Genomic DNA, 25,000 nt, shown 5'->3' on the forward strand with positions numbered 1-25,000 from the left:
GTCGTTGTCAACGACATTAGGAGGCAGAGAAGAGAAACCCTGGGAACGAGGTTGCAAAGTCGCTCGATTCACAAGAGCGGACGTCTGACCGAATGAGCATTCGTCTAGGATGATGCTTCGTTCATACACGATTTCCCTAGCAGATGTTGTTATGATCGGTCATAGGCAGACCACTTCTGTCGTTGTTGTTGTTGTTATCAATCTGTAGAAGGATAAATACATTACGGCGGTTGAATAAAGTTTGAAAGCAAATAACTCAATGTAAGATCAAACAAAGTGTCAACCAAGTCCTGTGTCATTTGTCTTTGGTCCTTACGAGCTGTTTTAGGCGTCATTTTGCGAGATCTTTTCTCGACCACCAGTTAAAGAGTCAAGAAAATTGACTAGGCAGGCAACACCGAGCCGCCGGCCAGTGACCTCGTCTTGTTCAAGCGGGAACTGACGCCAAACCAAGTCCTTTTGGGCAAGTTTGTACTTGCCCGAATTTTCCCAATATCCTTTTCAGTTTTCATGGATGCTCCCTCAAATAACTCGTGATCAGTCACGTGCCTTGCTTAACCAATCAGCAAGCACAAATTGAATTTCCCGCACTTTTGACACTAAGAATCTTGGCGCGTAACTCATAATTTACTTTCCTTCGTCGAGTATCCCAGGTAAGTTGGTTTGTAGCAATATTTGATATAAACGGTTTTAGAAATCACGAAAACTGGAGCAATTTCATTCAACTCGGATCCGGTAGAACTCTCCCGATTTTAGTTAGGCATATTGCAAGGCAGGCTACCGTAGATTGCCGTAATCGGCATCGACTGAGCTGCGCGCCTCTTGCTCGATGCGGCCATATTAGGATTCACGATCGAAGAAATGTCCCCTTTCTTTTACATTTCAGCCCTCGATCTCTTAGATTTCGTTTCCTTGGCGGTATGTCGGAATGATAGTTTGAATTTAAGTGCGGCAATTGTTTTTTCTGCGGAAAATTGTCGACACAAAGTGAAGATGTTAAAGGCTGTACGAGTGCGTCATGTGTTACTTTTACACAGATAGCAATCAAGTTGGTTTTTTTGTTCCAAATCGTTGAGGGATTTTTCATGTAGTTGCCACGATCTCAAATATCTGTATTTTCCCCATTTTTGATCCATTTCTGCGCCTTAAAGAATTTCTTCGCGGGAACCATCGTCGCCTTTCCCGCCATTTTAACCAAGTTCAAAGCATCTAGAACGCGATCTCATGTGGTGGCTTGTATTTTGCGTTTCTGTGAACAATATCATTATCTTGTCATTTTAAAAGCGCTGGTTGGTGATGCCGTGTAATGAAAGAGGTCGATCGGTTGTCCTAGAATAGTACATTGTCATCCTTGCTTCATTTACGAATGGTGGGAACTCGGTGTGAACAAGTTTGATCATCCAAAGGACCAGTGACTGCTATGAGCTTTTAAGCTTGAATATTATGAAGAAGCCTTAATCAAAGAGAATCTAGTTGGTGTTGTGTTGATTTCATCACCTCAGTGTCCCAGAGAGAAGCCACCACCTTTTAATATGTAGTTGATTCTGTCTGACTGCTCCCAAGATGGATATTGTTTGCACTCGATAAGATAAAATCCATTATTTTTACGATCTCGCGTGGAGGGATAATCCTCTACACCTTCACCTTAAAGAGTGGCTTTTGGGTTTTTTGGCTAATGGTTAGCAATACGGAACGCCCCTTCAGGAATAAAGATTTACTTGATTGCGAATCACAAAAACCAGTTCTAGATTTAAAACATTAATAGAAAAAGTAATTGAACAAAAAATCGTGCTTTCGGTTTCACTGATAATGTATCTGATATAAAGTTCCTGTCCAACCTGACCCTCTGGCCTGTATATTCTTTCTACCATTTGCTAATTACATTTATAATTCCCTGTTTTTAGGTAAATCCTTAGGCTATCAAGAACAGTTTCATCAAGTTTTCTTTTCTGGCTCAAAATGTTCGAAGCAAAGCTTACACAGGGAAGTCTCCTCAAAAAGATCCTTGACGCCATCAAAGACTTAGTTCCCAGTGCAAACTGGGAATGTTCTAGTACTGGTATTTCTGTTCAGGCTATGGACAGCAGTCACGTTAGCTTGGTGTCAATCTCATTAAGCAGTGAAGGGTTTGATCCATTCAGATGCGACAGGAACATAATCCTTGGCATGGAGACCGCTTCATTGTCGAAAATTCTAAAATGTGCAAGTAATGACGACAGCATTACTGTCAGAGCAGAGGAATCCACTGACACAGTTTCCTTTATTTTTGAAAGCCCTAGTAAGTAATATATTACCCTTAAACTCTATTTTCCATGAGCTTTGACCAACACTCTGTCACAGCTCTGCATTAGACATGGCCAGCCAGATTTAGTTCCTGATACCTAATCCCAGTATCAGTTAATTTTATGGTGAAAAGATAAGTTTTAGTGGTTAACTTGGGCATTCTTCAAGCTCCACAGTAGATGACCAGATCATTATAGTTTCTCATAAATCAAATCTTAACATGCCTGTTATCTGTCCAAATATATTATGTGTTTTACGCTTGGTTCGGTCCCCAAACATCGAATCTCCATAAGAGACATGTCATTTAATACCAGAATTACCGTACTTTAATTTCAGGAGAAGCTCATTCCTTCTCAATTTGTGTGATACTGACATGAAATTGGGATCTTGTACTATTCAAGTTCCTTCCAGTTTCCAACCCAAATTGAATTAGGTTTGACAATGATTTCCTTCTGGTGTAATCTAAATATTGAAATACTCCATTGCAAGATGAAAGCACAAACTGTGTATTCTGGGGCTAATGGTGCATGTACATGGCTCAACATTACTTGTAAAACATTGGCTATCCCTGTCTTTGATCCAGTATTAAAAATTGTGAGAAGCCTGTCATTGTTGATTAGTCATCTATAAACTGTATTCTGAAGGGAAACTTGTTTTGGAATGACATTGTGTGGTATCATGTGAACCTTGCGAGTGGGGCTGGTAAAATTTGAGAGATCAGACAAATCCTTAGAATGTCATGCCAAAGATTTGATTAAGTGAAGTGTTTTTTGTGTTCTTGTTTCAGATCAGGAAAGGGTATGTGATTACAACATGAAACTTCTGGATATTGACAGTGAGCATCTTGGAATCCCAGTAAGTTATAGATTAATTATTGGGAGCCTTCATAGAAAGATCAAGGCTTTGAAAGCATTACCATTGATATTTGTGCAACACTTGGTTGACAGGGCCACAAAGCCACATCCTTTGAAACTAGGTCAATCTGTTGGGCTTCTGCTTCCCGTAAAAGTAGTAATGAAATAAATTTAGAGTTTGGGTTAGCAGATAAAATAAATGGAAGAACCTCACAATTTTTCATGTTAAGTGGGAGTATCATTCGCTCAATTGATCCATAATCCACACAACACTTTCTTAGTTTCAATTGAAGTTCCATCAGACTTTTAAAGTAATTGTCCAAAATGAGGTCTAGCTTGTGATTAAAAAAAAGAAGGAAACGATTTTTATGGCTTATCAATCTCTCATGTGGCCTGTTTCTTGAAATTCTCGAAAACATTTTGGCCCTGAAAAGCCATTTGTGAAACTGCCTACCACATGTTTTGGAAGCCAAGCTTATAACAAGTTTTCAAGGTAATAAAAAGCAAAATGACTGAAGTTTGATGACTTAAATCCTCTCTGTTCTTGAGACACAAAGGGAATTGTGACACCCAAAAATGGCCGTAAAGTTTCAGGACTTTCGAGAAATGAGCCCCTGGATCCCTTTTTTGCAGACAGTATAATACTGTTAACTTCATAACTTTAGTGCCCTTTAATGGCTGGCTTTGGTCAAAACTTTCAAATTGAGGACTAATGGAATATGTCTAAGTACTTAAGCAGTGTTTTTATCTGTCTAAAGCCAATGACACATGGTTCAACATCTTGCAACATTTGTTGCTCAACAAAATGTTGAACAATGTTGCACAGACGTGTTGAACTGAATAGAGCTGGTCTCTATTTTCATTCAACAACGTTCAACGTGTTGAATGACATATTTGAACACTCAACATGGCATGACACACCACAGGTAACCCAGGCTCACTGTGTGCGTCACGTAGGTATTAAAATATAGAGAACATATGAGGAGAAGTTTAGGTCTGAAAATTTGCTAGAAAATGGAAATAAAAATCGATAAAACTTACCATGTGGTGAGCTGTTGTCTTTAATAGGTACACAAAGTTTCGGGAAAAATGGTCCCCGTTCACCTTCCTTCATAGTATAGTGACAAGGTAGGAGACAGAAGCCAGCTTAAGGACTCTGATCGACCCAAAACAAGCAGGATTTTTTTTAGTGAAAATCGAATCCAGTCGCTAAATAAACACTCCAGGTTCGTGGAACAGGAATTTCTCTAAACCATGAATCCACTGGGCTACCTGAGCCTGGGTTACCTGTGGACACACTGTTCAACATTTGTTGAACAACAGCTGCACTGCAACATTTGTTGATCAACATATGTTGAACCGTGTATCACCGGCTTTATCGTAAGAATGGTTTAACCATTATTATTTTACGAGGAACAAATTCTCTGTTAAAATTTAATGCTGTGGACAAATATTTATAATTTCTTACTTTCCTCTCTGTCCCCACTTTGCTATTTGTATTTTTATGACCTGTTTGTCTCGCACTTGAGAGATTTACCTTTATATATTTTTGTCCTTATTAGGAACAAGAATATGATGCTGTCATACATATGCCATCGTCTGAATTCCAAAGAATATGCCGCGACTTGACTCAGATTGGTGACTCTGTTAAAATAAACTGTACAAAAGAAGGAGTGAAGTTTTCAGCTCATGGAGATTTAGGAGATGGAAACATTCTTCTCAAACAAAGTGCAAGTGTCGACAAGGAAGACGATCAGGTTAGATGCTACATTGTACATTTAAGACATTGAAATTTTTTTAGGAAAGCCAGGATGGGTGCGGTCTCTGGGAGCTCTCACCTACAGCTGTAATTGTTGTTTTCACAGTTGTAATTAACTTTTTTAACTTGACAATAAAGTAATTTTTACTGTTGTTTTCTTTATTTTATTTTAACATTCTTCACAGGTTTCCATTGAATTGAATGAACCAGTAGAGCTCACTTTTGCTCTAAGATATCTGAACTTTTTTACTAAGGTAAGAAGTGTTACCATGTATTTGTTTGAGTTCATCGTTAATTTTGGGAATTTTGTGTCACAATTCTCTGTAAAGTATGCTGATTACGTCAGCCAAAATTCCATGAAGGAAATGAGGGAATGTATACTGATTTGGTACAACTTGGAAGATGGGCAATGATAATTCATTACTAAGAGCAAAGTGGCATGTTAACCCACTGATGCCTTGGAGTGAGACTCAACAGATTTTAATCTGTCTAATGCATCCCAGGGTCATTTGTGGGGTTAATCCTAAAAAATAATCCTAAAAAATAATTACCGTAATAAATAATTATTGGAAGTGTAACTATAAGTTAACAGGGTTCGTGCAGCCCCTTGAAGTCCTTGAAAAGCCCTGGAATTTAATTTTAGACTTCAAGGGCACTTGAAAAGCCCTTGAAAAAAAGGATTTTACGGAAAACTGCTTGAAAACTCCTTGAATTTTTGCTTGGGTGAAAATTGTTGAGATTGCATCATGCTAAGTTAAAAGAGACATTTCAAAAACTGAGCCCAAAATTGAATATTAGGGAAACATTAAAACCTAAAATTAAAATGTCCATGCGTGCACTCAACTTGCAAGATGTGGTAAGGAATATCAAGGGAGGCTTTTTCAGCAAAGAAAACACTGAAACACCATGTATGGCATAGAAATCTTCTTATAAAGACTCTTGAAAACTCGATTTTTTGTTCTTGAAAACTTCTTGAATACTCCTGGAATTTTACAGACAAAATCGAGCACGAACCCTGGTTAAGTTTACCTTTGTTGTAAAAGTTAACCCTCTCTGTGAAATTCATGATTTTCGTTTTAATTTCAGGCAACTCCACTTTCCGGCAAAGTTACAATGTCTTTAAAGGAGGATGTTCCACTGGTTCTTGATTATCGCATCGGTGAACTTGGCAACCTCAAGTAAGACAAATGTACACTTGCATGTTACTTCCCTTCCTGTAAAAGCACAACTGCAGAATTCACCTATATCACTTGGTGACCATTTTGGAGTCAGTGGAGAAAAAAGGCCCTGTCTTTGCATGTCCAGCCTCACACTGATCATTCAATGATAGGTTAGACGTGCAAAATCTATTGTTTGCACATTGAGTGATATGGGTCTATTTTATCACAGTCTGGATACCAAATTTGATCAGGAGTATGTGACCGAGAATCAACCAAGCAAAGTGCTTGTTTTGTTGAGTGAAAGTCTCACTCATGAAAAAGGAGAAGAGAACAAGAATTAGAATCATGGTATATAACAAAAGCTAGTGAATGAATGATGTGAGGATGATTTTTCTCTTTTTAGATATTACCTTGCTCCAAAGATCGACGAAGAGGATCCAATGACCACTGAAGACTAGATAGTAACCTTTTTTTCACTGTGTATCATAGTTCTTCTAAAACTACTCTTTTATTACTGTGAAGATGTATATAAACCACAGAGAAGATAACAGCTGTGGCAATTAAATGGACATTTTTCAGACCTTTAAAGAATTGTTTAATGTGTACTTACGTTTGACCACTGACTAGTTATGAAAAGAATAAAAATGTTACACTTTAAATAGTCTGAGTGGATGTAGAGTTTGTTAACCCATTTACCAGTGAAATTGTCTGGCATTAGATGGAGTAAAACCTAGGAGTCATTGGGTTCATTACAGGGGTTTTTGAAGGGATGTAGAGGTTGTTAAAGTTTCTTCCTCACCACTTTTATTTTATTGGGATTGCAAACCTCATTTTGGGTTTTCCCTTTCCTTGTTTTTTTATCATGCAGTAAGTGGCATTTGAAAGGAGGTGCTATGGCATCTCAAGAACTCTTATGCACATGCCGTATGAAAAGCCAAAAATTAATAGTAGAGAGGACTGATGTACCATTGGTCACATGACAAAGACAAGGATATTAAAATTAAAAGATTATGCATTATTCATTTAACTGTTTGCCCATTTATTCTTCAGACCCAAGCAAACAGAACTATTGGGTTTTTTTACGTTTCCTTAACCCTTTGACATCTAAACCGGCCAGACTTAGTATTTTACTGTCTAATGCCAGACGATTATACTTGTCAATGGGGAACCCCTGGGAGTCAATGGGTTAACAAAAGGAAATTCTGTTTACTGAGCCCCTTGAATCATATTAGCTCCTCAGAAACCCTTGAAATGAGAAAAGACATGTTTGTTGTACATTCCCCTGTATGGAATTTTTTTGAAATGTTAATTTTGGTAACTCTCATGGAAGGTTGAAATGTGCATCTCTGTACACATGTCTGTGTGGATGGGAACAAGTAGAGTTTTACTACTTAATCTGACATGGCCAGTGGTAATGGGGCATTGCATATCTTTAAGTGGGTATTTCCAAACTACAAAAGTTTTGATCCCTGCAGTTGTCTGGTAAGGCTCAGGCTAGCGTGTCACAAGAGTTTTCAATAGCCAAAAAAATCAGGTTTGTCATATCAAACTGAGTCACGTGAACTTCCATTGTAGTTTAATTAAATGGCCCAGCTCCCATAAGTCTCCAATATCTCAGAAGGGCATTAAAGTTTAGACCCCTGTAAATACATGTAGCACTCGAGGTTTGTTTTGCCTGTGGCACCTGTGCGGCTTACATTAATTTGCAAAATGAAATAAAATACTTTTGCAAAATGTATTATTTTGATCACTATTAATATTTTTGCGGAACAAACTGTTTTTGGCCTACGAGGCAATTTACGCTTGCACACGCCTTATTTTGCAAAATAGTAATGTGACCAAAATTACCTTTTGCAAAAGTAATTACCTTAGTTTCACATCTTTCATTTGGCAAATTACTGTAAGCCCACCTGTGTCAATGTTATTGTGACGCTTTCCCTGATAAGTTAATTAATGAAAGAAACGTATGTTTGAAATGGGGGCTCGAGACAGGATAAGTGATCTTTGCACTTGAAAAATTCATGCAGCTTCAACGGGATTCAAACCCATGACCTCTGTGATGCCAGTGCAATGTTCTACCTGCCGAGCTACAAAGCCACTAAGGTGGGATTGGCTTTCATTTGTCATTCCTTTTACGGGAACACACAAGCCCAACAAATAGCTCATTTCCGAGTTGCTGCATGCCTCAGTTTCAAAGTGCGTTCTGGTGCACAACCATTTAAATAGAAATGAGTTGCGTCTTATGCAAATCAAGCTCATTTCTCTTACAATAGTTGAGCACCAAGACTCACTTCGAAACCGAGACAAACAGCAACTCGGAAATGGCCCATTGACCTGCTTGCAGAGGCCATGGGTTAAATCCTGACTTCTAATCAAAGGCCAGTTTACTGCAAAACACTGATTACTTTCCAGTGGTGTTGCAAATGTTTGACCATCGTTTTGTCATTCACATCTCAATCAATTTCAAGGACGCCTCCATGACAATGTAAAAAAAAAAATATATAGCTCATGGTCAGATAAAGCAGTTTGATGGTAACACTGAATCAAACGAAAATAAACAAAAATTGGACTTGTTCTGGCTTGGAACTATTTTATTCCTTGTTCTAAAACTAAATACAGCAGTTTCAAATTAAAGTTAACCCATTAGGTGACATTATTATTAGTTGTAGTAGTACAAAATGAAATCAGGATACAAAGTATATACATCTGTTGATTCATTTTTGTTACAGTTTCAACTTTATCAAAACAAACCTTTTAAGATGCAGTTCAGATCAACAGATGTAATGATGAACTGAAGCCCTTACAAAATTTCAATAAAATATTACCATACAACAATAAATACACTCCAACATTTGCTTTTTTAGTGGAATGGTAAACTATGTTATTATCATATGTTTTGATTGAGTTGGTTGGTTCTCTTCATGTGAGCTGATTTGATTGACTTCACTTAAACCAAAGTCTTAATCAGTTAGTAGTTCAACATTATATTAATGATTTATGCATATAAGTCAGAGTTTAATTAACAAATTATATTCGGTGGATGATTGAAAGAAAACGGTTTTAATTTCACATTTAAAATGTAGAATGTTAAACCAAACTTGGCCAAACCTCTCATATCCCTTTCTAATACTTTGATAAACCCAGCATTTATCCTACACATGTACTTCCTTTTGATTCAGAGCTGTCATACAATATACACTTAATGCATGGTCCCGGGGGAAACAAAACTAACTAGTTTCCAGAGGGACCATACATTGAGTGCTTTGTTATGAAATTTAGACGTTTCCTTCAACAATTGCAGCAAAACATCTGGAGCAGGCAACAACTGTGGAATTGTATCCCGGTCAGGTTACATTTGAATTTGATCACGGGCACATGACCAAGAATCAACAAATCACAGTGCTTGTTTTATTGAGCGAAAGTCTAGGTATATAACTTGAATAATTATTGTGTTACTAAATATCAAAATGTTCTGCACAAATCTTGCAATGTGTAAAAAAAAAAAAGCAGGAAGTACACAAAATTACTAAATGATTCAAATCACAGTATTCACCCCTCAAAAAGAAAAAAAAAAATGAAAATTTCACTCTGGCCGACTTGTCCTGCCTGTGTTATAAAGGAGCACTTGTTGTAAATCTCCTCCAAAAAAAGTATAAAGAACATACCAGTTGTAACAAAAAAAACTTCAGTTATCGGATGATAAGGATTTATACAGCCCTATATTCAGCAATTAGACCGTGAGCAGTCCCTTCATAAATCAGTTGAGCGGCCCGCTTTTCTGAGGCAGTCATGTGTTTTATTTTGTCACGCAATCGAATAAAAAGACCGAGGGAGCCTTGGGAATAGGAGCCTCCCTCGGTCTTTTTACTCGATTGTGTGACAAAACTCGACTGATTTATGAAGGGACTGCTTGCAGTCTATTCTGCAATCAGAGATACAGACAACAGATAAATCTTGCCTTTACTAAAATAAAAACAAGCAATTCCCCCTGAATTTGCCCACAAGTTTTCAGTCAATCAACAAGGTTTGCAGAGGAGTTTAAGTCTTGTAAAAACACATCAGTCTATTAATACCTTAACTAATCGAGTTTGAGGGCCATATGTTACCACCCGTATTTTCTTAAATTCAATTTTTTTTGCACTCAGGTCATCAATTAAGCCAAAAAAAAAAACACCAAAAAAAAAAGCTGTGACTCCGAAATTATTGTCTGCAGAAAACCCAGATAGTAACATTTATTGCACCTCTTAGTTATCAAATTGCTTTAAAAATCAATATGGGAGATATCTGTTTACAAACATTGCTTTCGTTATTCAAATTTGCCAACCACAGGAACAGGTTTTTCCCCGGGACTATGCAGAGCCAATGAGGTAATATGAACACAACCTGTTCTCTTCGTTCGAGCAAGGTTGCACACTAACACCTTTAACTACATGTAGCTGCTGCACTAATTCTAATTTCAGAGATTCTTTGTTGGAGAGACAAAGAAAACTATAATACTAAAACCCTGGTTCAGCAAAAAAGGCCAAGTGTGCTCTGGCTTGTACAAGGTTCGTCATTTCAATAGCCCCCTCTTGAGCAAGCTGGACTGGAGCTCTTTGTAGACACTCAACTGATGCTCTGGCATCAATGACAGCACTTGCTGCAAAACTTTGTGGGGTTGTGGTGCACTGAGGACAAAAAATTAAAAATTAGAATAACAAACAAAAAATTTCTGCAATCCTTGTGACAACTGAAGTATGTCTAAAGGAGTCTTTGTGAGAGTTACATTCGAGACATTGTACAGAATGATGCGTATATCAGCTACATTGGTCCAGTGGCTTAACCCTTTGACGTCCAAACCAGCCTAAACCGGCCAGTATTTTACTCTAACGCCAGTTTATTGTACTTGTCAATGGGGAACCCCTGGGGGTCAATGGGTTAACCAATCTCACCAATTTTCAGAAAACATTATAGTGGAGCTCCGTGCGCGCCTTTGGCGCGCAGCACCATAGCTAAGAAATAATATGGTAACCCATTGATGTGAGAAATTTTGGTTTTATAGCCATGATGTGATCGACCGTCCGTATGACTTGTATGTACGTACGTACGTCCACCCATCCATGTATGGCCAATGTGACCAGTATCATGCTAGTTTATAGCATACATCTTTGATATTGGACATCCATGTTTTGATCAATTGACACCTGTCAAAATAAGGTATCTGCGACCATATTGTGGGCTCAAGCTCAGAGCTCATAGAGGTCAGCTGTTTTTTGAAGTTGACCGCTGATCAGGTACTGGTTTTCGATTGGCTTGAAGGCTCAACCCAGGTTACCTAACCTAAACATAAGTAAGACTTCATTTTTCGCGTGCTTTCTGTGGCTCAACGCGGCTACATGATCATACTATGTCAACTATAGTTCTTAAACAGTCAATTCTTTTCATGTTCATGTTGAAAATGGTTTCGAAAATGTTTTCTTTCTGCATTTTTTGCTGGTTTCAATCCAGTTTGACATAATTATCATGATAGCTGTGGTCCACACTCAGGTGGCTACGCAGCTATTCAAGTTAAGCTATTCAAGTCAAGCATGTAAACTTAAAGCTGAGTGTTTATTTTTAATTTGCTTGGAGCTGCTTTTTTCTCTGTATTGCAATTTTTGGCATATCTTTAGAAGCGCTGATAAGGTTACATGATGCCTAAATCCAACAAGTGCTTTTTAATCAGTTTGCCCAACTGGTTTTTGATGTGCGTCGACAGTGACAAGAAAACTTTGCCCTTATGTTACATGTAATCACAATGAGTTCTCGTAAAATTAGGGGGCAATTTCACTAGCTTGTATTTTCAGAAGTTTGTTTAAAGCACCTAAACGTTATTTAAGTGTTGGAGCGATTTTGTTTGAAGTTCGTTCTTTATTGGTTGCATTTCTGTACTTTGCCGATTCTTGTTCCACGCCAACCTGGCGTGTTTGAATGAAATACATCAAAATTTGAATGATCTCATATTCAGAGATAAAGTGGAATAAAGTACATCAGTAAAACTTGAACTTGACCTTGAACTGACAAAACTTTTTTAATGGCTTCTAATTTTAGCGTGATTCCAGTTGACCCTGAAATGGATTTTTCCTTTTCCAATCGCTCGCTGAGGGTGTGTTTGTTTTCTCTTCAAACTCATGCATTTCAAAAAAAATTCTTTGCCAAACTGGTGAATTCCAAAAGTAAATTTCACTCGAAAAACCGATATCATACTCATGGCTTCGTGATTGATGCGATGTCGGTTTTTAGCGTAAAATGTACAGTGGAATTCACTAGTTAAGCAATGAATTTTTCTATAGAAGAAAGCAAAGAAAATTACTTAACTATTAAAGCAGCAACCGGCAACACAGACAATTTGAAACCTTTTATTTTCACTAACACTACAGGCAGTAAGAATAAATAACCAAGGGAGCTCTGCTTTTAGGCTTGGCTTAGTCTACATATTATGTGCAAACCCTGACCAATCTTCTAAAAAACGTATCTAATTTTGGGTATCAATAATATTTTAAGTACCTTTGCCTTCTTCAAAGGATGCTAGCAGAATGCCAGGCCTACATCTTGGTGATCATAATAATTAATTATAATTATTATTATTATTATTCAAAGTGATACTGTGACAAAAAAATCAATTTTTATTTTTATTTCAAAACTATGTTAAGTAAACAGTTAAGTGACCAAAGTTTTAAGCCTTGATTTAAAAAAAGATGCCTATTTATTTAAACTGCAGTTTTCCTTTTCAATGGTCCCCCATTACTAACTTTCAAATCTTGAGAGAGCTGGATCAAGGGGAAAATGACGTCAAAGACTCAATAGTTTACGAATGCAATGCATGTGTTACAAAAAGGGCGGAATTAATATGCTGCACGGGTACTTTGGACTTTCAGATTTTTATAGAAGCTGCATTTAGGTAAATGACATCACTTTCCCTTAGATCCAACCCTCTGACATGCTCTGAGGTCCAATTGGTCAGAATGGAACATGAGTAATGGCAGACCATGAAATCCAAATCTTACAGTCAGAGTAAACAGCTTTTGGATAAAAATCAAGGCTCAAACTTTTGCCAGTCAAGTGTTAAGCAACCGTCCTTTCAAACTGTGAAGAAAATTTGAAAGAAGTGATTTTTTTATCATAGTAGCACTTTAAGGGGATTATTTTTATTGGTAACAGAGGACCAGGGCTGCTTGCACCTCAACACCATGTTGAATACCATGCTTTAGTATTCAACTACTATGTCATTTTACCATATTTGGTCAAGAGAACGCTCAAAATATGAGACGGTATTACACTGTAGAACAGAGCAAATACGGACGGAACTGGAGTTTTCGATGAACGAAATTGTTTTCAACACGATACAAAGCCCGAGAATTTAGCTTGTCATCGCTTGTCTCTCGTCATTTCGTTTATACAATCAAATAAAGGACATTTGGCTGGCTTTCTGTGCCGTTTACATCGTTCGCAAGCGCCCTGAAGGACAGATGATGCATTTTTTTAGAAACACTCTTACCAAATAAAATTGAAGCAAAATAACACCTTTTTGTATAGTGGAATAATAAATCTCTTATTCGATGGTTTAACATAATAATTATAATACTCGCGGACATTTTGCTCATTGTTGGTATTTTTCTTTGCCTCTGTGGGGCTCGGAAAAATACTACGCAACTCGCAAAATATCCGCGCGTATTATATGTTAAACCATCGAATAAGATGCATGTTTTTGTAAGTAACCTCTCTTACTGCTTTATGCCATTTTTACTCACCGAATGAAAGTGTTGTGATACACATAAACAAAAGTAGCCATGAGTAACTGACAATCAAAACGGTCCATTAAACCACCATGGCCAGGAATTGTGTCACCAAAGTCCTTCAAGTTAAAAAAGAAGTTTGAGATGCAACTATTGAAGTTAAACTATGAAAAGGATGGTACACAGGCACAAGGACAAGTGAAAAACCAGAGTCTCGGCCAGGATTCAAACTTACATACTCCTTTTGAACTATTTGCAGGAAGGAGTTACAGGGTCCTGTTGTTGATCATCATCCTTAGTTGGTGCCAACATTGTTTTGAGGGGGTAGGGGAGGGGCAAAGTTAAATGGGATAACCAGGAAAGAGAGTCATTTAGAAGACTGTCCCAACAATGTTATTAATTTTCTCTAGGATTGTAGGTCCAAAAAAATTTCACTCTGTTGAATTTCAGGTGAAAATTTCAGCTCTCAGGATTTTCAAGACTAAAATAATAATCACTGGAAATCAGACAGAATAGCAGAATTTGACGATTGTAAATGCAATTTCACTTTCAGACAAAAGAACAGTATTGGTAGAATTTGAGGAGACATTATTGTACAGTAACTGTTCTCATTATCAAGAATAATGAATAATATTCTTACACTATTAAGAGACTAATAAAGAACAATTCAAAGTTCGAACAGTTACAATTCACCATAAAAGTTTGTTGGTTCTCCAAATTAGAAATAATTTTTTTGTTATTGTTGTTCTGATTTCTAGACCTGAATGTTTGCACTTCTTCTGATTAATCACCTTGTGTTAAAAGCTTTAATAAGTGTGGCATGCACCTCTTGTTGTGTGCACTTTGCCAACAGCTTTATAGATACCTATCAAGCCTCCTTGAAAAGATGTTCCCAGAAGAGTAATTTAAGGTCTGTTAATAACATATTAGATATTTCCAGTTGAAGACGGATATAATTATAGAACTTTCAGTTTACAAGTTTTTTCCAAACTTAAAATGCATGGCTCTCAAAAAGCCTTTATCAAAATAGCAGCACTTGAATTTGCTACCTTGACTTTGAAAGCTCTTTTGAATCCACTGGCAAAGAATCCACCAAATGGAGCAATCAGCGAACTGAACAGAGAGAGAATAATGGAGTGAAACTGCATGGGATACAACCAGACATCATCTTGAGACAAACCTCCCTGCAAACCAAACAGTGCAGAATACAATGCCATGCTTTTTTTCAAAACTAAAATTAATATTATGTCTAAATTCACGTATAGGATCAAAAAGACTGTATCTAAAGAGAGTTTTGGCAACAATTGTTCTTAATTAAATTAAATTAAATTAAATTGAAGTAAGATTTCAGTAAATTAGGTTAATTCATCATTAATTTTAATCATTAATGAAAATAAATTTAAAGATCGTGTAAACTATTATTTTAAAGCATCAGACTGTCTTGATCAATAATAAAAAAGTACAATTTTGCCTGTATTGATAAAGGTATTACTACGCATACTACATGAGGCCAAAAATTAATTGACATCATTTCTTTTTAATAGTTAGAAGATACAGTCTGATAAAATTTATACAGCTCCAATATCTGAATTATCATAAGTCATAAAACACAAGAGCAGAATAAACAATTTGTTTTCGCATAATTTTTCTTTTCGTTATTGATCGAATGTAAATATTTTTGTGGAACAACAAAATCTTATGTCTAGGGCATTTTGCAGCTTTAGCCTCTGTTACACAAATATCTTAACCCTTTGACGTCCAAACCGGCCTAAACCACCCAGACTTGGTATTTTAATTACTCTGCCTAACGCCAGACGATTTTACTTGTCAATGGGGAACCCCTGGGAGTCAATGGGTTAATCACTCACTGAAAAACTGTCCCCATTAACTGTTTGTGCATGGTGAGGATTCAAGTCAACCCAGGGTAAATGTCATTATGTGGTTTGAGTTTCTTGGTTCTCTGCTCAGACTGCTCTGAGAAGGTTTTTTATCAGTGCTGTGGCTTTCCCCTTTCATCAAAAACTAACGATAACATTAACATTATTTTTTGCTTTGATTGGCTTGAATTTCCTTTGATTTCATTTTGTGCAGCAAAATGACATCTAGACTTTTATCAAGTGATGATGATTATTGTTATTATTACTTCAGAAATTGTGCACTTGTATACACTGTATGTGCAATGAAACTCTTCTTTACAATACTAAACTTGACCCATTGTGAGAATTATTCTGAAAGCCCATCATTTTTATCTCTTCTTACACAAAAAATCATTACTGTTAGCCTAAGGACGAATTCATGTACAGTACTTACAAAACCAAGAAGGTACTTGACTGGTGCTGGGATGTTAAAGGCTGTGAGCTTGTATAGAGATGAAGGTTCACATGCAGTCTTGAAATCTGTGATTGAGCCACTGAACTGTAACAACAGCATGGATTAGCAAGTACGTTTAATATTATTGGTACACAAAAATGTCACAGCACCAGTATCAGAGTTACAGACAAAAACAAAAAGATTAAGAAACTCAAAGGAGAGGAGGAATGTTGATGAAATTTAAACGAAACACACATGTAACATGCAATCTAACCCCAGAGCTCTTCTCTTTTGATGACTGAGGGACAGTACCATGAACCAAAGTGTCTTCTCGTTGGTTTTCGTGAAGAACAATGAAAAGCGTCTCTGATGGGTGCATTAATGTTAGCACTAGGAGTCAGGAGGCACGATAAGGTTCAAATAGCCAGTTTTGGCCATAAGAACCCTACGACACTTGCTCTCCTCCTAAATAGAGTTTTCCAGAGCCTCAGGTCATAAGATCCGAGACTCTGGTGACGGGAAAGATATAACATGGAAATGTCTGCGACCATACATGTAGTTCAGACACCAATTCTCCTTATTTTTGAGCCTGCTTGTTTAAGTGGTGTGACTCCAGAAAATATCCAGAACCACCCAAAAGAGGGACTTGGAAATTCCAGAGGGGTAGGGGGTTCAAAGGCCCAGGAAATGCCGGGAGGGAGGTTTAGGGGTCAAATTCACATCCAGATGGTAGGAAATAATATTGGGCAAACTGTACAAAAACTCTTACCTCAATAGGACAAACAAAATATTGGTACTGACACATGAAATGAGAAACCTAAAAAGAACAGGACACAAGCAAAAAATGATGTAATCAGAAGGTATGGTACCTGAGTAAGCAGTAAACACCTAACAGTATTTTGCTAATATTTCATTATACCAGTACTTTCATGTACACTCCAAAATGGTTACACTTTTGTAGTGAGGACAATCATACCATGAACACCAACAGATTTTCCCCACCTTTTTCATATCATCCAATCAACGGCTTGCTTCATAACAAGACTCTTGTATTATTTGCTTTTTGATGGAGTCGCTTGCAACATTGTGTGACCTAGCCCCTTTAATTGACCACTCCCCATAGGCGCTTTTCAGGGCCAATGAAACACAATCAACGAAACGACAGAACACAAATACAACTGTCAAGAATCCCAACTGGCCAGAACCAAACCAGTTGGCTATTTACAAGTGCGGCCAGGAAGTTGAACCAGGGACTATCTGGAACAAATTCAACAAATGATCAGAACGGGTCTTGAACCCGGGAACTCCGGATCTCAAGGCAAGCGTCCTAACCACTGGGCTACACTGCCCCATCCTAAATTATTGGTTGTACATGTATTGGTTAGCAAAAAGCTCAGACTCACCAGCCAGCCATAGATGACAGTTGTCACTCCACCTCCAATGAACCCTTCCCATGTTTTCTTGGGAGACAGCTACAATATCACAAAAGACACAAATAAGCAAAGTGATCCCTTTACAATACAGTGTTCCAATAAAATATTATCTTAGGGGTCATTAAACCTACCACACTCAGCATTCTAGTCAATTTATTTAAGGGCCCACAGACTGATTTTTCACGCGTTGCTTAGGAAGTGAAATGTTCCGGTAAGTGACGTCGACATATCATGAGCTGACAAGAAAACCCACTCACAAGCAAAAAGTCACCACACGAACTGTTGCTTTCATCGAAGGTTTTTCCTCGCCCTTCCTCGCGCTCGTTCTCAGATCAACTGCACATGTGGAAACGAACTGACTTCTGGTTTGAGAAAAAGCTAAAATTCCGGCAGTCTTTAAATTTAATTAATTTTTTTTGCACGGCACGTTTCACCTCCAAATACAGAATATAGCTAAGCATTGATTCTTTCAAATCATCTTTTCTGAAAAAGTTATGGGTATTTCAGTATCGTTTATGTCTTTAAAAAGAACATTTTTCAAAATAAAAGTAAAACCATGCCTGGCTGGATACAAAAATGAATACAAATTATCAAACCATCGATTAAATACCCAAATTGCGTAGCACGGAGACAAATTTAGGGTTTTTTTAAATTGGTCATGTGACCATGGGCGTGGCATGACGTCATATTTAGGGTCATTGGCTTACAAAAGTTGGAAACTGACCAAAATAATGCCAAATTCTCTCAAATTACTTAACCATTACATCCTTAGCAACGCACCCCAAAAAATACGTCAGTGGGCCCTTAATTAAGTCGGGGGTCATGTAGACAATTTTAGGGGTCACCCAAATGACGTGCCAGCAGTGGCCCTTTAGGAGTGGGAGAGGGGATAAGGAGGGCTTGTAATGTCCTGTCCCGTGGTGATAATTTAAGTTGAAAGATAAAAAGGTGGTTTCAATGTACAAAACACACTCTTGAGTAAAACTCAATTGTTTCTCCTTTAGTTTAATAGTCTGCAAAAAACTAACTACAAAATAATAATGTACCAGTATGTCATGTATGTCTTGAAGTTGCACTAAGCAACCACCTATTCCACTCACTAAGCAAGGACTGAACATGTTGTTTCCGCTGAACATAATAATTCCTCTTCGTTTCAGTCTAGTCTGATGCCCGGTCAAAATTTTCTTTGCCTTACATTTGCACCAAAAAGTATCAAAACAGCCAAAAGTTAACGGTAAAAGGCACGCCAAAAGACAGATGAAGAAAAAGTTAACCTAGTTTTTCTATAAAACTCTTAAGTGTGAATTCTCCGTGAAAGATTAATGACCATCGAATATAAAACCACTAAAATTTCTGCAGTCTAAATCTTTTCGACCATGTCCATCTCGCAACTATTTTTCCCTGTAGTTTGGACAAGCCCGAATGAAACCAACTAGCCCAGGAAAATGGGTGGGCATTTGAAAAGGAGAGCTATAGCTACACTCGTATCAAATTCAAGGCAACCATTAATTCAAATGGGATGTTATTCTGGGGTTTTGGAGCAAAATGTGAACAAGGAGACTGGTAATTATAATTTGCATTCTGAAGTCAGTGAATTTATTCACTCTGACACCTCTCGCTGAACTACCAACTGCATTGTTGCTGAACATAGTCCATTGTTGCCAACACAAAAGGACCGTTCACCAAGGCTAACTCTTTGCCAAAGTCCAAAACTGCTTGTTTACGGGAATACATCAGCTCCACTGATATGGATATATATTTGCGCTCACTGAAACCTGGTTCACAGAGAAGGATACTTCAGCAAAACTTGAGATTTATTCCCCACAATCTCATTCATTCATTCACCAAGATTGGAATGGGTGGTGTGTGAACTATTATGGTTCAACGGAGCCATCGATGTGAAAAAGATTGCTCCAGGGGAGAAATTGTCTTTTGAGTTTTCAGAGTGGCGAGTTAGTTTTAAATCACTAAGGGCTATTAAAAGTTAGTTGTTGTTTATCGCCCACCGTATCCTGAAGCACACCCCACTGCGCCTCGTGTGTTTTTTGAGGAGTTTGGCTCTTATCTAAAGACAATAATTATTATTCTATCCCTGGAGTCTCTTATTCTAACTGGAGACTGTAATTTCCATGTGGAAACAGCATTTCTGGATTTACTAGAGTCATTGGGACTGAAGCAGCATGTGAATGTACCAACTCATGTGAGCGGCCATGTGCTTGATTTGATGATAACGCGTGAGAATGAACCAGTCATCTCCAGCATCCTCGTGGCCGACCAATATCTCTCAGACCACTGATCTGTTTTGTGTTCTCTTAACAGTGCAAAGCCTGATTGTGTTGCAAAGAATATTTGTTATGGTCAACTCAAGGCAACTGATTTTGACCCTTTATGCCAGGATGTGGAAAAATCCGAACTTTGCACAAGAGAATACAGTGACCTTAATGAACTAACATCCAGTTACAATTCAACACTAACATCTCTTCTGGATAAGCATGCGCTGATGAAGGAGAAAATGGTTGTCTGTAGGCAGTGCTTGTCGTGATTTAACAGTGAGATTAAGTGTGCTATAAGGACAAGGCGGAAGGCGGAAAAAAATGGCGAAGGACATCCCAGTAGGACTTTCATGCTTTCAAAGGCGCACAAAATCGCCCAACATTTGTTATGAATGGCATGCGCTGTGAGTATTATACTTATCATAGCTCAGAACAGTTCAAATCAACGGAACTTGTTTCGTTCCACCAAGTCGCTGCTCTGCGAACCGTCCGAGGTGTTGTTTCCAAAGGATATAGCTCCAGATGGCCTTGCCAATGATTTCTTTATGCAGAAGATGGATAAAATTTATCAGTTAATTGATATGCAGAGCTCTTTGGAGATGTCAAAAGCCGGAGAAAAGGAGCGCACTGATTCTGATACATGTGCAGGTGTCACATTTGCCAATTTTAAAACGTTGTCTCAAGAGCAAGTCTCTGAGCTCATCAAGAAAGCTGGCAAGAAAACATGTCTGCTGGATCCAATGCCTACTTCGGTAGTCCCAGAGGTTTTGGATGTGCTGTTACCTGTGATCACGAACATGATTACCTTGTCTTTCGAATCTGGCGAATTCGCTAGCGATTGGTAGGAGGCTTTACTAAAACCACTGCTTAAAATGTGTGGACTTGACATCACTTTCAATAACTTCCACCCTGTTAGCAACCTCCCTTATGTTTCCAAATTGTCAGAGAAATCAGCTCATTGACCATATGACAACTAATGATTTGCATATGCCTCTCCAGTCCGCATAATTGTAAGCACAACCATAGCACTGAGTCAGCACTGCTCAAAGTCAAGAATGATATTTTGTTTAATATGGAGGTGCAAAAGGTCACTTTGTTAGTTCTCCTTGACCTTAGAGCGGCTTTTGACACTGTTCGACACAACACTCTTCTAAATCGTTTAAAGTCAAGATTTGGTGTGGATGGCAAGGCATTCGAATGGTTTGCATTGTACCTTGCAGATCGTACACAGCATGTCACTGTAAATGATGGCCTATCATCTGCTTTTCCACTCAGACAAGGAGTTCCTCAAGGGAGTTGTCTCGGGCCTCTTCTCTTTACGGTCTACACCAGTAAGCTGTTTGATATCGTCAGTAAGCATCTCCGAAGTGTACACTGCTACGCAGATGACACACAGCTGTATTTGGCATTCAGACCTGCTGTGCAAGGGAAGGATGAGGCCGCGCAAAATGCTATGCACAATTGCATACATGACTTGAGGAACTGGATGATTGAGGACCGACTGGTGTTAAACGATGATATGACTGAACTGATGCTTACCCTATACGTACTAGGCAACAGTTCAGCAAGTCAACTTGAATGATATTACTGTAGGTGACACAGTCGTAGAGGCGAAATCAGTTGCGCAAAATCTTGGGTCATTTGCATAATAAAAAATTATAAGTGGGATCCCTAGGTTTTTAAGTACAGATACCACTAAAGCCCTCGTACATGCGTTTGTTACCTCACGCGTAGTCTTTTATATGGTTAGCCAGCTTCTCACCTGAATAAGGTTCAGCACGTTTCAAATGCCGCAGCAAGACTACATAGTTTGTCGCGCGCCAGGCTACTGTCGCATAACACCGTTGCTGTACGCGCTGCACAAGCTACCGGTTAGGCAATGCATTAGTTTTAACATTCTACTATTTGTTTTTAAGGTCATCCATGGAATCGCGCCAATGTAGTTAAGAGAACTTGTGTCAATTAAAAGAGCTGGAAATTATAATTTAAGATCCTCCTCGGATGGTTTGTTGCTAGCAATGCCAACTTACAGAAGTAGGGTTACATTAGGAGACAGATCGTTCCAGGTCGCAGCTCCAGCACTTTGAAATGTATTACAGCGTGAGATTCGTTCTATTACAGATCTAGGGATTTTAAGTGCCATCTGAAAACGTACCTCTTTAAGGAAGCTTTTTATTAAATTTTATCATGATAATTATTAGTATCTTAACATAGTATTGTATATTTCAATTGTATATTTCAATTTTATCACAGCATATTTTAATAATTGTTATTTAGATACCCTGTATTTAATTATTATAGATAGAAATCATATAATGCGCGCTTGATCATTTCGTGGAAAGTGCGCAATATAAGAATTAAATTATCATTATTATTATTAAAACAAGCCTTCAACCATAAAATTATTCCCTGGATCTAACTACCAGTACATACTAATATAAAAAAAAATTATTGAGAAAACCTACCTTGATGAGAGGTGTACGGCCAAAGAAGAACCCTACAAATTCAACAAAAAGCCCATTGGGAATTCAGTGGCCCTGGAGGTTCAAAAAGTGCACATCCATAAACCCCTAATTTATATAATAAAAGAGCTCTGGGTAGGACAAAATGATCTTACCAAAGATGTAGGCAAAGATATCATTACAAATCACCATACTAACTGGAAGGAAGAACCTGCATTTAAAAAAATTAATACAAATGAATAATGATAATTATATTTACTGTAGCAACAAAGAAAGTGATTCCCAATTCTTGTCTAATATCTTATCATACAGTGTACATGTACACCAATTTGACGGTGCTTCTTTTGACCATTTGTAAACATGTTGGCATACGCATACTTTTGTCCTTTTTTAAAGGGTCTCTTTTTCCCTTTCAGAAATACTGTACATGTACATTGTACCATGATTATATTAACCTGGGTATAAGTTGATCCTGTTCATAAGTCAACTTCTCGTTTTGGATGGTAAAAAAACACGAAATTTTCTCAATTTTCTTAAAAGACTCTCTGTTGAAAGGCATGCATAGCATGCCTCGGCACAGGTTTCATGGACCACAAAACCTCCATTGATAGTGGTATGTCTCTATCATAATTACTGTGCTTTTGAATCCCTCACAATCGGAGGCATGTGTTCAAATTTAGTGCTGGATTAGTATTAATAGTGTTATTTTTCCTTTTGCCTTGAATGTGTATTATTTTGTTGCTAATCGGCAGTTTTGTTGATTTAATCGGCCATGAATTTGCCATGTCCACGGTGAAAAATACCTGTGGATGATTGAGCAGTTGAACCTTGAATGATTAAGTGACAATGGCAACTTGCAGATATCTGAAGGAAGACCTCAAGAGACCTGAGCCACACAAGTCAGTTTAAGATCACTGGAGTTCAATGATTATTTAGGGTGTGTTCGATTGACCGTATTCAGGAATAGGAATACATGGAATATAAGTTAGAAATCCTTCATTTTTACGGAGATTCACATTAACATTGTGAAACATCTGCTAAAATGCTATTTTAAACATATTTTTATTGTCCTTGCTGCTTCGAAACGCGTCAAACATACCGTTCTAATCATCACTCCACGTATTCTTATTCCGGAATAGGGTCATTCAAACGCGCTCATTGATAAATTAACCAGTTTCATTTCCTAAAGTCTTTGCTTGTACTGAGGGAGCTACATTTCTGACATTATTTTTGTTCTCTAATGCTTTTTTTTCTGTTTAATATTTTCGGAAGTTGTTCTGGAAATCTTGATCTCGCATCAATTATTACAACCCATGGTTGAAATGATTTTGTTTTTTGTAAAGCTAATACTGGGGTCAAACATCCCCGATATTGACCAAGATGTGCAACCTCAATGTTTTTGTACGTAACTTGATCACAATGGTTGTAGCAGAGAGTTTATAAGAACAACTGACTCGCCACAATGTACATTGTATAGTATCGGACATAACAATAGTACTGACCAGTATTTTCTTTTTCATATTGTTCTTTTTGCAAGAATGTTTTATATGTCGTGATGTGGGCCGCGTTAGGTGAGGAAACCCGATTATCAGTATGAGAGCAGCACTTTCCTTTTAATTATTTATTGGAAATATACATTATTTTCTATTCTTCAAGGAAACTTTTCTTCCATTTGCACACAATTATCACAGACTTATTTTCTCCAAAAAGGCTGCATCAAGCAAAAGAAAACAGAAACAAAGGCATGCAGATGCCTTTGGACAGAGCTGAGTCTTTAACTTCCAAGTTACACATGTAATTGGGATACTAATCTTGTACTTCTTAGACTTAATTTCAGGAACTGTGGATACAGTGTACATGCAGATCTCTATTTCAGAATTGTGCGAGTGGGTATTGTCAACAGTTAGACTTAGACAAATCACTTTTCATTTCAACTGGAACTGCAATAATTGTCAACAAATGAAAAGCCAACCTGATATAATGCGTTCATTATACCCACTATGGTATACATTATTACATGTATGCTAATTCTGAATAAATTAATTAGGTGGAACTTGGCTAAATAGATATTTGACCCATGTATAAGTCGAGGGGAATAGGCTTCATTTGACATTTCACACATGGCTACAAGCCTTTACCATTAAATTTAAATAATTTGTGTTTTTGTTTAGAACTCTTCCTTGAGACTTGTGAGACAAAGAAAACAGAAAAGAGCTGTGAAATGTGACCATAAAGCCTATTCTTGGACCTTAGTTTAAGTTCATAAAAGGTTGCATCTCTAGCTGATGCATTATTTTCCTCCAAGCCTTTCTGTTTTTGTTATTCATGGCTCAAGGGTCTTGCATTCAGAAACTCGATTAACCCAGTGACTCCCAGGGGATCCCCATTGACGAGTAAAATCGTCTGGCATAAGACAAAGTAAATACTAAGTCTGGCCGGTTTAGGCCGGTTTGGACATCAAAGGGTTAATTGGGACATTTGGTTGCTTTTTCAGTGAGTGATTAAGACACACGAAAACCAAGTTTTGACCACAGAGTTGATATTGGCAATAATTGAGTAGCAAAGTGGATGGACTGATTGGACCAATCGGCTTGTAATTCACTCACCAAATAAGTCCCTCAAACAGGGTTTGAATAATAAAATGTGACTGAGTTACCACAATCAACAGTGTCACATGGGTCCAGGCAAACTGTTAAAATAAAGCAGAAAAAT

The 25,000-nt window shown here is 37.7% G+C and overlaps 2 protein-coding genes across 3 annotated transcripts in view; one reads left to right on the top strand and one right to left on the bottom strand.

Moving 5' to 3' along the window:
* The first annotated feature begins 1,884 nt into the window (after positions 1 to 1,884).
* On the top strand, positions 1,885 to 6,715 carry LOC138020002 (proliferating cell nuclear antigen-like). Its single transcript, XM_068866987.1, has 6 exons — positions 1,885 to 2,278; positions 3,071 to 3,138; positions 4,700 to 4,894; positions 5,082 to 5,150; positions 5,983 to 6,074; positions 6,460 to 6,715. The coding sequence occupies exons 1-6, from the start codon at positions 1,960 to 1,962 to the stop codon at positions 6,512 to 6,514; spliced, it is 798 nt and encodes a 265-aa protein (XP_068723088.1). The 5' UTR covers positions 1,885 to 1,959; the 3' UTR covers positions 6,515 to 6,715.
* A 1,914-nt stretch (positions 6,716 to 8,629) lies between these two features.
* LOC138019999 (phosphatidate cytidylyltransferase 1-like) overlaps positions 8,630 to 25,000 on the bottom strand; it is a 27,676-nt gene continuing 11,305 nt past the window's right edge. Inside the window, exons 8-17 of one of the 2 annotated variants that reach the window (XR_011126293.1) lie at positions 24,895 to 24,977; positions 22,444 to 22,499; positions 22,292 to 22,323; positions 17,524 to 17,592; positions 16,890 to 16,937; positions 16,121 to 16,225; positions 14,860 to 14,994; positions 13,826 to 13,929; positions 9,971 to 10,723; positions 8,630 to 9,804 (exon numbers count right to left, since the gene is read on the bottom strand). Coding sequence is in view for 1 of the 2 variants with exons in the window: in XM_068866985.1 (XP_068723086.1) it covers positions 10,609 to 10,723; positions 13,826 to 13,929; positions 14,860 to 14,994; positions 16,121 to 16,225; positions 16,890 to 16,937; positions 17,524 to 17,592; positions 22,292 to 22,323; positions 22,444 to 22,499; positions 24,895 to 24,977 (747 nt within the window). In the remaining variant the exon portion in view is untranslated. Of the gene's footprint in view, positions 10,724 to 13,825; positions 13,930 to 14,859; positions 14,995 to 16,120; positions 16,226 to 16,889; positions 16,938 to 17,523; positions 17,593 to 22,291; positions 22,324 to 22,443; positions 22,500 to 24,894; positions 24,978 to 25,000 lie in introns of both variants that reach the window. The other variant, XM_068866985.1, reaches the window with a different exon arrangement.

Source organism: Montipora capricornis, chromosome 10, assembly GCF_036669925.1.
Source record: "Montipora capricornis isolate CH-2021 chromosome 10, ASM3666992v2, whole genome shotgun sequence".
NCBI classification, from domain to species: domain Eukaryota; kingdom Metazoa; phylum Cnidaria; class Anthozoa; order Scleractinia; family Acroporidae; genus Montipora; species Montipora capricornis.

Excerpts from the sequence above, each read along its gene's own strand:
- LOC138020002 (XM_068866987.1), top strand. The coding sequence starts at position 1,960 with ATGTTCGAAGCAAAGCTTACACAGGGAAGTCTCCTCAAAAAGATCCTT. Across the intron at positions 5,151-5,982 it reads ATCTGAACTTTTTTACTAAG|GCAACTCCACTTTCCGGCAA; the intron begins GTAAGAAGTGTT and ends TTTTAATTTCAG. Across the intron at positions 6,075-6,459 it reads GGTGAACTTGGCAACCTCAA|ATATTACCTTGCTCCAAAGA; the intron begins GTAAGACAAATG and ends TTCTCTTTTTAG.